Source organism: Clinocottus analis, unplaced genomic scaffold, assembly GCF_023055335.1.
Source record: "Clinocottus analis isolate CAN_PGR_092001 unplaced genomic scaffold, fCliAna1.0.p SCAF_21, whole genome shotgun sequence".
Lineage (NCBI taxonomy): Eukaryota > Metazoa > Chordata > Actinopteri > Perciformes > Cottidae > Clinocottus > Clinocottus analis.
Genome location: NW_027175943.1, coordinates 3,380,845 through 3,393,310, shown reverse-complemented (window position 1 = coordinate 3,393,310; position 12,466 = coordinate 3,380,845). Strand labels below are relative to the sequence as shown.

Genomic DNA, 12,466 nt, shown 5'->3' with positions numbered 1-12,466 from the left:
TCATGAAAATGTGTTTGAAAGAAGAAGACAAGTTCCCATTTTGACAGGATAATAAAATAGAAAACACTAAAACATGAAAAGCAGAGAAAGCAAAACATAAATAACCACCAATAAAATGTTCTCTATCTTCAGTGCGTCTATGTTGAGTCTCTGAATTTTTTTACACATATTCTTCTCACCGCACACTTACTAGTTACTGTCACTAAAACTCCCAGCATGCTTCCCAGCAAAAAAGCAAAAACATATCTTTCCCGTGACCAGGAGTGCGTCCGAGGCCGAGGATCCGGCGTCGGCCGAGTCTCGGGCTCCTCACCTGAAACGACACAGAAGAGGCAACGACATCATGAAGAAAGCGACATCTACGGGTTTCTCAGAGCCACACTGGCATGAAGTGCATCATGTTGTCTGCACGTTTTCCTCATTTGGCTTAAATGAGGTGACCTGTGACCTTACCGTCACACTTTAGAGTGCAAACTTGTGAGGCCTTCTCCGTGTCCCTGCGGGAGATGCAGGTTATTTCAACACGGTTCGGTGTGGCGAGGAGAAATGCTGACAGAGCTGTGGCACTGCCGTCAGGAATAGTCAAGTTGGAGAAGGTCCCGCTTGGCGGTACAACCTGCCAGGACAAGGCCACATCTGTATCCGCCGAGGAACACTGCAGGAACCAGGAGCAGGTTTCATTTTTCGCTAGAAATCTCCGTATGCTCGGTTTCTGGAGGTGTTCTGGAGAGGATTCACATCGCAAAAATTGTTGATTAGACTGAATGTGACTGCTCGGTAACACATTGAGCCTTATTGAGGCTTGACACGCGAACATTAAATCAAATATGTGTTAGAAACACGCTGAACTTGCTGAGAAAAGTCTGTATGCCAACATCGGAGGAAGAAAAGCGAACAAAATCACAAAAATAAAGTCAATTCCATTTATTGCAAGCTGTTACGTTATTTTAAATGCTTTAAAAGTCAACGCTGAAATTAAGGGAAAAGGCAACATACCTAACTGTAAAAATACAAGGTGTGACAATATATTATTTTTACCCTTTAACACGTATAAAACCTACTTACGTCTCACTGTGACCTTGCTCTTGTTCCCGCTGTACTGGGCATCAATGCTGGTGAGGTCTACCGTGTATTCCATGTCATCCTCTGCGGTCAAGCGATGGATCGTCAGGTCCCCTAATGAACAAACATAACGTTGAGGAGACACTGCCGAGAGATAAACACAAGAAGTATTCCTTTCCTCTGGCAGGAGGCGGCGTTGTCTTTTACCTGTGGAGGTGTTGAGACCGAGTCTCCCTTTGTACCGATCGACCCGGTTGACGTTCTTCTTCCCGGTCCAATAAGTCGCAATCCAAGTGTTGTTTGAGAATATCGACCACACGATGGAGGAAAGTTTCCATGACGGGTTGGCTCCTGAGGGCAAGGTGACGGTCTCCCCCAGGTACCCAGAGACTTCCCTGAGAGGTTGAACTCCGGCCACTGTAAAAAAATAAAAAATAAAAAAAAAACAGCTGGTCTTGGATGATGTTTTTAAAGAAATATTTCAATTTCCCCCTTTTTTTTTTACATGTTTGTTATACGTTAACCGTCTGAATTTAGGGTGTTGGCATGCTTATGAACTAGTAAGCACTAAACACAAAGTGCAGCTAACGCTGATGGGGAAGTAGTGAGTGTTAAGTATTGGATGGATGATATTAGATGAAATGTTAGAGGATCCAACATGTCATCTGGGGACAATAAAGTTCTGTGTTCAACTTCCTGGTGGCGCTAACAGGTGGGTTTTTTTCAACATACTAAACCATATCATTTTTTTTATGATTGACATTTTCCATTTGATGACTTTCCTTGACATCTAAACTGAGACTTTTTACAACATCAATACTATATATGCCTTTTGCAGGAATTTGTTTTAAATACAATACTATGGATTTTGTAATCACTTTTTAATTATTTATTTTTTTTGACATACTTTACTACAACTTTTTTGGACATATCTTAAGATGACAAATTGTATGACATATTAAGATATATGACATATTTTCTCTGAAGGTTGTACATTTAAATGAAATGGACCGTGGTTGATTCAAATAATGTTTTCAGTCGGTTTAACAGTAAACTTTAGAGTGGATGTAAATACACCAGACATAAAACAATCATAAATGTACAATTAATGTATGTACACTCAAAACTTTTAGCGTATGGAAGTTCATTTTAAAGATCACTAACTCTGTGAGAGTTCGCTCACTGACATGCTTCCGGCTTCGTCCGTTGCTTCTGCTTTGAATTGTCATTTCAAATATTGTAGTTGAAAAGCATAGTTTTTACAAATACAAGGCCTTTAAGGAACACTGAGGAGCTGCTGCTTTATATTTTCAGAAATATTAAATAGTACTCACCTCGGAGGAATAGAACGAGGAGCATTTGTAGTTTCATTGTTACCAACTTCCAAAACAGCGCAGAGGAAAGAAAACACTTCCTTTTTCACAGTTATAGCTCTCCTCCTCCTCCTCCTCCAACCCACCACGTGCTCCATCGCCTGCAATTTCAACACACTACATTTGGGCAAAACATCTATATTTTAAGATTATTGACCATGAATTGTCTTCCAGGTATGACTAAATATTTTGGTTTGGGTGATAACTTCCACACTCAGACTAAGAAAATATACAATTCATATTAATTATTATTGATAAATTTATCAGCCAGAAGAAATCAAATAATACTTTTTGGGGTAAATTCCCCATTGAGCAGTAGATATTCTCAAACTAAATACTATTGTTGTATTTTTGTAGTGTCCACATGTTGTGTATGCTCTCACGTAGTTCATTTGTAAATTCCAGTTGCTGCAAATACAGGATGTTGGATTATTTATACAGAAATGAAAATGTTGACACATGTCAGTGTCAACCTCAACCACACTTCCTGAAATGAATATTAATAACTCGTGACTGACAGGAGACAAGGAACTTTGGGTGAGATCATTTATTAAAAACCTTTTACATCAACTCGGTCCTAAAAAAAACAAAAACACAACGAACAGTAAATAACAATAATCTTGCTTTCAAAGACAATGTTCATCCAGAACCAGTGTTAGGAGCTTATATCAAGTACAACAAAGTGATCCATCAAAAACGTACAACCTTAGAAAACGGCACCAAAATGTACACGTAAACTGCTTGTGAGTGGCACGACAATCTCTATCTGAAGTATAAAAAGAGTGACAAAAGACATTAACGTGCACACGCATCAACCCGTGGCCGGATTAACCCGCTGGAGGGCCCCGGTTGACCCCTAAAATACAGTATACAGCACAAACTAGTACTCCAGGACTAGAAGAATTAGTCTATTAATCAGGTTGTTAATCAACAGACAATTAATCTGCAAGTATTTTAATTTGTGTTAATTTTTTCCCAGCAAAAGCACCAAAAAAATAAATGATTCTGCACTTTCTAAATAAAAATAGTTCAGATTTATCCAACTGCTGGCATTGATTGATGAAACGGCGAGGATGCGATATATCGAGATGCATCGAGAGGTGGCAGTTGAGTTGCATTCTGGGTAATGGAGGCGCCAGGTTTTCGACAAGGGAGGCGACTATTTGGAATAAAAAAAGGAAGGCATATCTCCGGTTCTGCTGCATCAAGTTGTTCACGGTCCATCGTGAGTCCGACTATATTATCAAGTGCAATGTTAAAATCGGTGGAATACTTTTTATTAAAGTATTTATATTAGATTTGGACACAGGGCACCGCTACAAGAACGGGTTCGTAATGAAGGACGACTCTTATTATTATTATTATTATGGCTGATTATAATCGCACTTTTACGGTTTGAATTTCCAAAATACAAAACTTTTTAATTAATCAAATGCACATCGGGGTTAGGAGGGGGGGGGGCGGGGCTTCTGGGTCACAGGCCACTTTGTCTGGTCGGTGCTTAACCACACACACACACACGCACACACACACACACACACACACACACACACACACACACACACACACACACACACACACACACACACACACACACACACACACACACACTTTGAAAAATATCAAAAGACAGTACGGTAATGAACATTAAGCTGCCTTAAAAGAAAAACAAAAGCACATCGGCGACACTTGGCTGTGACGTATCCAATCCAATTTGTCGAGGCGACAACGTCCACCATCAGCGTTGCGGAGCGTAAACTGGTCCTACGGTGAGCTCACAAAGTCAGATCCTTCCTCAGTGCAGGAGTGCATATCTGGAGGTTCTCCAGGAACAAGGCGATTGAAAACCTGAGCGAGAAATAAGACAAACCAATGCACTTCTGAAATGCTCAGTCCGGCGAGTCCATCCAGTGTTTCTTACTTCATACTTTCAGTGGAAACTATGCACGTCCACTTGCATCTTAAAGCAGCGTCACCGCCCTTTGATTCAGTCGGCGAATCCCGTGTCGACGTCCCAAAAAAATGACGGCGGACCTGGAGACCTAAAGAATTACCGATCGTCCACGTTCGTATCCCATGACGGCTAAATTTGTCAATTAAAAAAAAAAGGGGCCGGGGGGGTGAAGAGAAGCAGGATTAGCTCTGAAAAAGAGTGAGCTGGCATGAAGCCTCTCAAGTCATTCAGGTCAGTGGACTCTCAGGAGACCGTTTCTATTTCCCAGAGACGTTCCACATTCATCACGGGTTTATTCTCTTGAGTTAATGTTGCGCACATAATTTACAAATGAGGCCAAAAGCCAATTTATAGACTCAGGTGGTCATTTCAGGACCGAATTTCTTGTCAAAACAATGCGTTTCAAAGAATGCTTGTTGGAGTACTACAAAGAAACAGAAGTAATACTAAGCATCCTGGAAACTGAAAGCGGCCGGCATAGTCACACGCTAACAGTCAGCACTAAGAAGGCATGTGTCGCATTTTAAGTTTGTTTGAGGAACAAACATAGAAAAGGTCAAAGATTCATGTTGACTCTTCTTTTCCGTCGTGTCATTTGGGTGTTCCGCTTATTGACTAATATAAAAAAAATCATGAAAAATGACAAAAAAGGTATAGAAAGATTAGTATCTTTGAGTCACAGCTCTGCTACACGGACGTCTCCGACTGGAGCTTCATGACGAACTTGTGCCGTTTGGGGTCAATGAACTCCTCGCCCAGGCGCAAGAAGGGGAGGGGCGTCACCGTGACGACCAGGGAGAAGTCCAGGCGCCGCAGGGAGAAGACTTGACCTTGGCGCAGGGCGGCGGTCACCGGCTCCTCGCTCACTAGCGTCCACTGGCGCCCCCTGCTGGTGTCCAGGTACTGGAGGGTGGGACCCGGGCTGAGGTACCGCTCGAGGAACGCCTGAGGAGGAAAACAATGCAATTCAGTTTATAGAAGAAGAGAGAGAGAAAGCAAATATATAAAGATCTCAGTAGTATTTCAGTTCTGTTTTATGTGGCGGAGCGAGATAAAGTTGACAGTAAAGCAGAACTTTTAGAGCGGCGAGATACATGTTTACTTCTGCAAGAGGACAGTGTTCATCAGTGTACAGTAAACTGGGTCAACTCAGACAGAAGATGTACTTTGGCTGAATAAAATTGAAGGGAAAAAATGTTTGGATGCAAAACAAAAAGCGTTTTAATATGCAGACAACTAACAGGTTGTAATTGGTAAATTAACACAATATAAAAAAACAGCTACAACGAAAATTAGACTAAAAACGTGATATCAAAGCGAAAATAATCCAAAATCAAACAGAATTACTGTAAAATGAATAAATAAATACATTTATAAAAAGCGAAGCGGACGTTAAACTAGCCTCTGGTACCTTGGGGGTCATGTTGTGCGTGACGCAGAACTGCAGGTGGTTGATGATGCTCTCCATGCTGTGGTACGACTGCTGCCGGGTGGCGCGGAGGTACTTCTGCATGGCCCTCGCCATGGGGGCGAAGATGGCCTGCGCCGCCTCCCTGGGGTCCATCACCTCCCGCGGGTGTTTGGGGGAGGACGCGGTCGCGTCCTCATCCTGGTGTCGCTTGATGTGGGTGAAGGCTTCTTCCACTGCCACCACCAGCCTGCGAGAGGGAGGAAAATGACAAAGTCAGCGGACGCCAACTCGACTCTGCATCTATATGCATCTTTGTACGTTGGTGTGGGCGTGTCCTCACCGGGCCTTGCGCTTGCGGACCCTCCGCTCCACTTCCGCCTCCTCGTAGTAGTAATCGTTGTGGGAGTTGTCTCGTCTCCGAGCGGCGGCTGCGATCATGGTTCTGGACTGACCCGTAGAGTTATTGATGCTGTTCTCTGTGGACAAACAAAAATAAAGCTCCATCTAATCAACAACTGTCCAAATATCTCATATTGCAGACTCGCCCGTGGCATTTATACGACAAACGTTTGATTTCCCAGTTAATGGTTGCTTCCCACCGCTTGTTTATTCCATGTTAAAAAAAAAAGCCTGAGGGTGAAACGCAGCACACAAGATCCTTTTACCTTCCCCCAGGTTGTAGACCTTGAAGGCAGACATCTTCTTGGAGAGGATGGACTTGGGCAGGTTGAGCAGGGCGGGGTTGTAGACCGGGAAGTCGCTGTAGTACTGGTCCAGAAGCCAAACGGCCGCCCGCTGAATGCTGCGTCGCACGAGAGGGAGCAAGAACAAGGAAAGGACTGCCTTTTAACTGGCATGTTCATTTCAAAACAAAAGCGGTGTTATCAGAGTACATGACAGATAAAGGGAAGTGGTGAACCAGTGCTTATTCTGTGACAATGAAAGTGTCACATCTTTACGCTGGACGGCTCCCCGAAAAGGTTGCAACTTCTGCCAACGCTGCGAAATGATGCATTTACTGCCCTTTTTTTAAAATGTTATAATCCTTCATTGGAAATAATGGATTCTGGCACATGACGAGTGAATCTCGTCCTTTTACTGTACATTTATTGTGCTTTAGTGCCGTCCATAGACGGACAGGAAGAGGAACATTTAGCCGGGAAGGTATTTGTTGTCGTCATGTGTCCCGTGCAGCTGCTGCTGCGGACTCCTTAAGGTAAACAAGGCGGCGTCCTCCAGCCCACACAGGAGGTAACATGAGCGGCGTGTTAGCGGAGCGCCAGCAGCCGCTTCTGTCCTCCCATCTGTGTTTACACAGGATGCGTTCAGGCACAGCATGGAGAGTAGGTCACCCGAGGTTTTTGGCGAGCCCGACTCCCATTCACTGTAGCGAATGAGAAATAGACTTGGAACCAGAAATTAAGCTTCAGGACACGTTTGTGCACATAGCTCCATTATGTGAGCCGTCTAGACGGCGGGATTGATCGAAAGAGAAGCTTTTCTTCACCGGCAAGCGCAGACGACTGGAAAACGCAGCTGAAATGCTTCCTGTGTAGACATGCTGTAAACCTTCGAGCCACACGCAGACTGTATTTTTATTTGTTTTTTGGCACGTATTGAACCAAAGAATCATTTACACACTGAAAGAGTTTGTTGCTTCATAAAAATAAAAAAAGGGCCATGAGGCGGTGCTTTCCACAACAAAAAGTTATCATTTCATACTCGTGCTTTCCGCCATAGTTTGTGAAAATCTATTTGGTAATTCGTGGGGTATCCTGCCAATAAACAAACAAACAAGGCTGCACAGATAACCTCCTTTATGATGGCATTGATGATTTTCTAAAAAGGGAAATGTTTAATTAAAAAAAAAAAAAAAAAAAAAAAAAAAAAGACCAAATCACAAAATCTGTAATAAGAACAGATTTTAAATAAAATAAAAAATGAGTATTGCGTTTATTCCCGACACACGCTAACCTGAGATGTCCCACGTTGTAGAAGCGGCTCGTTCCATCTGTGGTCCGCACAACCTTCAGGCAGAAGGCGGGCTGCAGGTGTCGGACCTCCAGCAGCACCAGAGCCAGGTACTGAATGAACAGCAGCGCGTCCACCAGAGAGGCGGCGTATCCCACAATGCCCCTGTAGTCCGTCTCCCTGGGCTCCAGCACCCTCACCCCATAGAAGAGCCAATAGGACGCCACGAAGAGGAAGACCAACGCCAGCAGCAGGCAGCGGAAGACGAAGAAGCGGGGCAGCGTGGCCCTGGGCGGGCGCAGGAACAGCGCCCAGGTGGAGATGAGGAGGATCAGGAGCTTGAAGGCCAGAGAAATGTAGAGGCCCTCGCACGGCGTGCCGCAGGGTTCCAGCGTGTCCCGCCAAAGGAGCTGCGGGAGCGCCAAGAACGCCAGCGGGGTGACCAGGGCAAAGAGGCTCAGGACGGCGCCCAGCGCGGGGCCGAGGTAGCGGCGGCACTCCGGCGGCGACGAATCCTCGAGGTCCTTCGACAGCCGGGTCAGGTCCTCGTTGGAGGCGCTGTCCACGGAGGTGCCGGTGACCACCGTGGTGGTCTCGCCCCAGTTGTCATCCTGGAGAGAGAGAGAGAGAGAAGAGAAGCGTTGAAGAAACGCGACGCAACACGCCGGCTTCAGGAGGAGTGAAGTGAAGTCTGAACTCTGACCCGGTCGTCTCCTCTGGTGGACTCGGCGTCCAGCAGCGGCTCCCCGGGAGCCTGGATGGTCACCGATTTGTCTCCACGGAGGCTGCTGTCGCGACTCTTCCCGCGATGCCGGTCCCGCCGGTCCCTGGAGGAAGAAGAGGAGGAGGAGGAGGATGGTTCAGTATTTCTAATGTCTCATCCTCTAGTGAGTGATGTGGCTGCTTGGCAGCCGTCGCGGTAAAACTGAAGACTAACTTAAAGCTCACAAAATGTCTACGTCTTCAGAAATGTATTGTCTTTGAGTTCTGGACAAAACAGGCAATTTATGGACGTCAACTTGAGCTCCAGGAAACTACAACTCTTCAACTCTTTTAGAGACATCTGAAGGAGACAAAACCAGCGGCAGACGAACTGATCCGCGGTTGAAGACAACCTGCGGCCTCCCACCTGTGTTTGCGGGAGCTTCGCGAGTGGGACGACTTGTAGGAGTAGCCCGAGTACGTCGACTCGTTGTCCATGTCGGAGGCCGGCGGTGGGCGGGGTTTCCGGGCCCCTCCTGCCCCCGAGCCGCCGCCGCCGCCTTTCTCCCAGACCACGCCCAGCTGGCTCTTACGACTGCTGATGGCCTTGGTGGAAAGGGCCAGAGGGAGGCGCAGCAAGTCCACTTTACTCCTGAGGGAATCTATCTTGGAGGCCTGGAAACAAGAGGAAAAGGATCAGAGAAATGATGAGTTTGTCATCACAGAGAGGGATGAAAGCATCTCAGAGGGAAACATACCAAGAAACAGCAACAAGAAGAGAGACATTGTCCAAATGTTGGCACCCGGAGGTGTGTTCTCCGTCACGCAGGACATAACCGGGCCCATTCTTCTGGACTGAGGGAGGTTTTTTATGAGCGAACTCAAGTGATTTGGCCCCCAGTGTGTTCTCAGCCAATAAAAGGGCAATTACGCCACCTTCTATTCTCGGCTGAGCGTCTCCGGCGTGCAGGAGAGAGAACATCAGAGCGGCTCCACTTTCTCCAAGCGAGACCTCTGAGAACGTTTGCGGCGTCTCGTTCACACAAATACAGACGATCGGTGGGTTTTATATTCATTTTTCTTTCTTTTTTTGTTGTTGCGTGATACACACTCGCCCAGACGCCACATTCCCCAACTGTCCCCTGTGGTCTCCGAGGGCAACAGAGCTTAACGACCACAATGGCCGATGAATGGGAGGCTCAGGGTGAGAAGAGACAGGAGGGGGGGGGGGAGGGGTAGTTGCCACAACGACCAGATCATCAACTCTGCACCCCCCCCTCAACTCATTCTCCCTCAAAAACACACCTCAGAAGACAGAGACAGACGCGAATCATTGACTAGGATTCTGACTCTGAGTACAAGAAGAAGAAAAAAGGTTCTTCCCAAATTGGATTTAGAACAAATAGACTCTTAATCTAATAACCCATCTCGCGCTCTTGGTTTGTGTCGTGACCTCCTGGGTCTGATTCCCACATTTGGACGCTGCAGAGTCCAGTGATGGTTTTCATGTGATTCACACGCGGGCCTCTCGGCCGGGACGAGCAGAGCTCTGCAGATGCATTTCAGAAGGCTGCTCTACATCACTTCACACAGTTCCTCCATCCCGGTGTCAGCATCACATGCCGCGTCGCCTGCAGCTGCAGAGTTTCTCCGAGATGTCTTTAACCGCCTCGTTTCGTTGGTCCAAAACCCCCAAAAACTCTGTTCAATGCGATACAAACCTGTGAAAAGCAGGAACTCTTCCCAATGTGAGGCTGAAAACTGCATTTCTGAAATGTATTAACAAATTAGCACCTGATTCATACATGTTTTGCTGCTAATCGTTGCGGAAAATGAATCCAAGCATGAAGCCAAAGCTCCACACGGATGGCTTAACAACAACGTTAGTGGCCCAAGAGGCAATAAAACATTAAAAAACGTATTTTTAGAGATGCTGAAGAGGGAAAACAATGCTGCCTCTGCATATATATATATAAATAATAACATCATCCTGAGCTATTGTCACATCATCTCCTCAGGCAGAGCTTTCTGGGTAAAAATGGAAGAGACCACATTTTCTAGTTGCACAAAAAATGATCTTTGCTGAATGAACTATAAACCTTAAAAGGTTTTGTCAGGCTGAGCATGAGAGTGAAGTCAGAACTTTCACAACTGCTCTCTGCGTGTCTCTCTCCCCCTGAGATGGTCAATCTCATCGAACACTCTGACGAGCATCACCCACTGACATCAATCCACCACTGATTGATTTCCACTGGTTTCCAGTTGAGCATCATCGTCTGCGATGCGAGAGGTTCCACATGCAGTCTGGAAACAGACTGGACAGGACTTTTTTGTTGTTTTTGTGCGCCCACACTAAACAAAACGTCAACTTTGGCTTGAAGATGCTTGTCATGAGTTATTGGTCAATAAGTTTTTTTTTTCCTGCAGCAGCAGTGTGAGTCTGAAGGTTTATCAACTTTAAACAATCCACTAAACTTGTATTATTACATGTAAAGCGTGCACGTGTATTTACTTTGTTGCCCAGTTAAACGTTTCTCTTCACCTCCCGTGTTGTGGATGCAGCATCTCGTTGCGCGCATGCAGCCTCAGCTTGCAGCCCGTGCGGCTCCCGGGGGGCCCTCCAGGCCTCAGGGTGGCAGTGGGCCAGCGAGGCGTGGCCGCAGCCTCGATACAGGCTCCTTGAAAGCAACCCGAGCCCAGGCTTCGAGGCCTTCCCCTCACACACGCACACTCCGGTTTAAAAGCGCACGACAAACCGGCGACCCGCAGCCAGCGGAAACACGGACGAGTCCGCGAGAGAGACAAAGCGGAACACACCCCGGGATGAAGTGACGCGCAACAGACCGCACCGCGAACATTGATGGGACCACAAGTCCCAGGATTCAGTAAACCTACCCGACCCGGGTTCAGAGTTTGGCACACAGCGCGTAAAAGCGCAAAAATGGCCAAAGTGCGCGGATATGAACAATGAATGAGTCGTGAAGTGGGCTTTGAGTGAGCGTGGGGATCGCGATCACACTGGAGAGGTTTCAGTGAATCTGTGATCGATACGATTATCTGCCAACTCATCAGTCCTCACGGACCAAAACCAAAATTTAATTGTGAGGAGAAAAAAAAAGCGAAAAAAGGTAGTAAATGTTAGTTTTGTAGTTTTCACGTTAAAGCAACAATCAGCCGGTGAGTTCGAGCTCACACACGAAAAGCCCTTCTTTTTTCTTTTTTTTACCCATAATGCATGCAGGAATGTCTTACCTTTCTATCCAAAAGGGGGGGAAAGCTGCAACCCGCAGCACAAAGAGACGACCAGCAGCGCCGAGCAGCGAAAAGTGCCTCCAAAAGCTCCGCGTTCACTTTCTCCAGACTCTCATGTGGCCGCGCTTTCCACGCTCACTCGTCGGCTGGTTTTTCCTTCTTCGCTGGTGAACTCGGTTTGTTTGCTTTGTTGCTCCTCGGCCGTGAAATCGCATCTTAACTCGAAGCACCGGAGCCGCACAAAAGGCAGCGACACGCTCCTCATCCCGGCTGCGCATCTGCTGTGTGGCGGAGCCCCGCTGAGCTGAGCGGCTCCGTGTGGACGTCCAGGCGGCTCCGGCTGAGCCTCTCCGTCAAGTTACACCGAGTACGGTCACAGCTTCCGGCGGGTGGGAGGTTTTCAAAATAAGACCGACGCGTTGCAATGTAACAAACCTTTTTTTTGGTTGTTGAATGACAACCAGTTAACCTCATATTAAGCCACGCAGCGGCCAGTAGTGCCACATTTGAATTGCATTTCTTGCATTAAGTGCGTTCTACGCAAGCTTTCTGCTTTTATTTTGAAACCAAGAATGATTTATTTCCGGTCACATTCTCAGTAACTGTGCTTGACACGTTTCGGCTTCACAAAGCACAAACGAGAGTAAACCGATTTGTTTTCTTTCTTACACTATTTAAGATAACAAATCGAGAATATATCATTTTATTATATTTTTTTTACCCACTTTTAACCACAAATAG

General features: G+C 46.3%; 2 protein-coding genes across 3 annotated transcripts; both read right to left on the bottom strand.

The window, feature by feature from the left end:
• Positions 1-110: 110 nt before the first annotated feature.
• si:cabz01074946.1 (T-lymphocyte surface antigen Ly-9) lies at positions 111-2,440 on the bottom strand. Its single transcript, XM_068588391.1, has 5 exons — positions 2,397-2,440; positions 1,270-1,479; positions 1,066-1,176; positions 454-723; positions 111-313 (listed from the first exon to the last, which is right to left on the bottom strand). The coding sequence occupies exons 1-5, from the start codon at positions 2,431-2,433 to the stop codon at positions 138-140; spliced, it is 804 nt and encodes a 267-aa protein (XP_068444492.1). The 5' UTR covers positions 2,434-2,440; the 3' UTR covers positions 111-137.
• Positions 2,441-2,978: 538 nt separating this feature from the next.
• LOC137792645 (vang-like protein 2) lies at positions 2,979-12,049 on the bottom strand. Of its 2 annotated transcripts, none has more exons than XM_068588388.1 (8): positions 11,726-12,049; positions 8,901-9,148; positions 8,475-8,598; positions 7,775-8,382; positions 6,466-6,602; positions 6,141-6,276; positions 5,801-6,047; positions 2,979-5,334 (listed from the first exon to the last, which is right to left on the bottom strand). In XM_068588388.1, the coding sequence occupies exons 2-8, from the start codon at positions 8,969-8,971 to the stop codon at positions 5,077-5,079; spliced, it is 1,581 nt and encodes a 526-aa protein (XP_068444489.1). In that variant the 5' UTR covers positions 8,972-9,148; positions 11,726-12,049; the 3' UTR covers positions 2,979-5,076. The 2 variants fall into 2 exon arrangements, with proteins under 2 accessions (XP_068444489.1, XP_068444490.1); XM_068588389.1 differs by lacking the exon at positions 11,726-12,049 and adding an exon at positions 9,232-9,511.
• Positions 12,050-12,466: the final 417 nt, after the last annotated feature.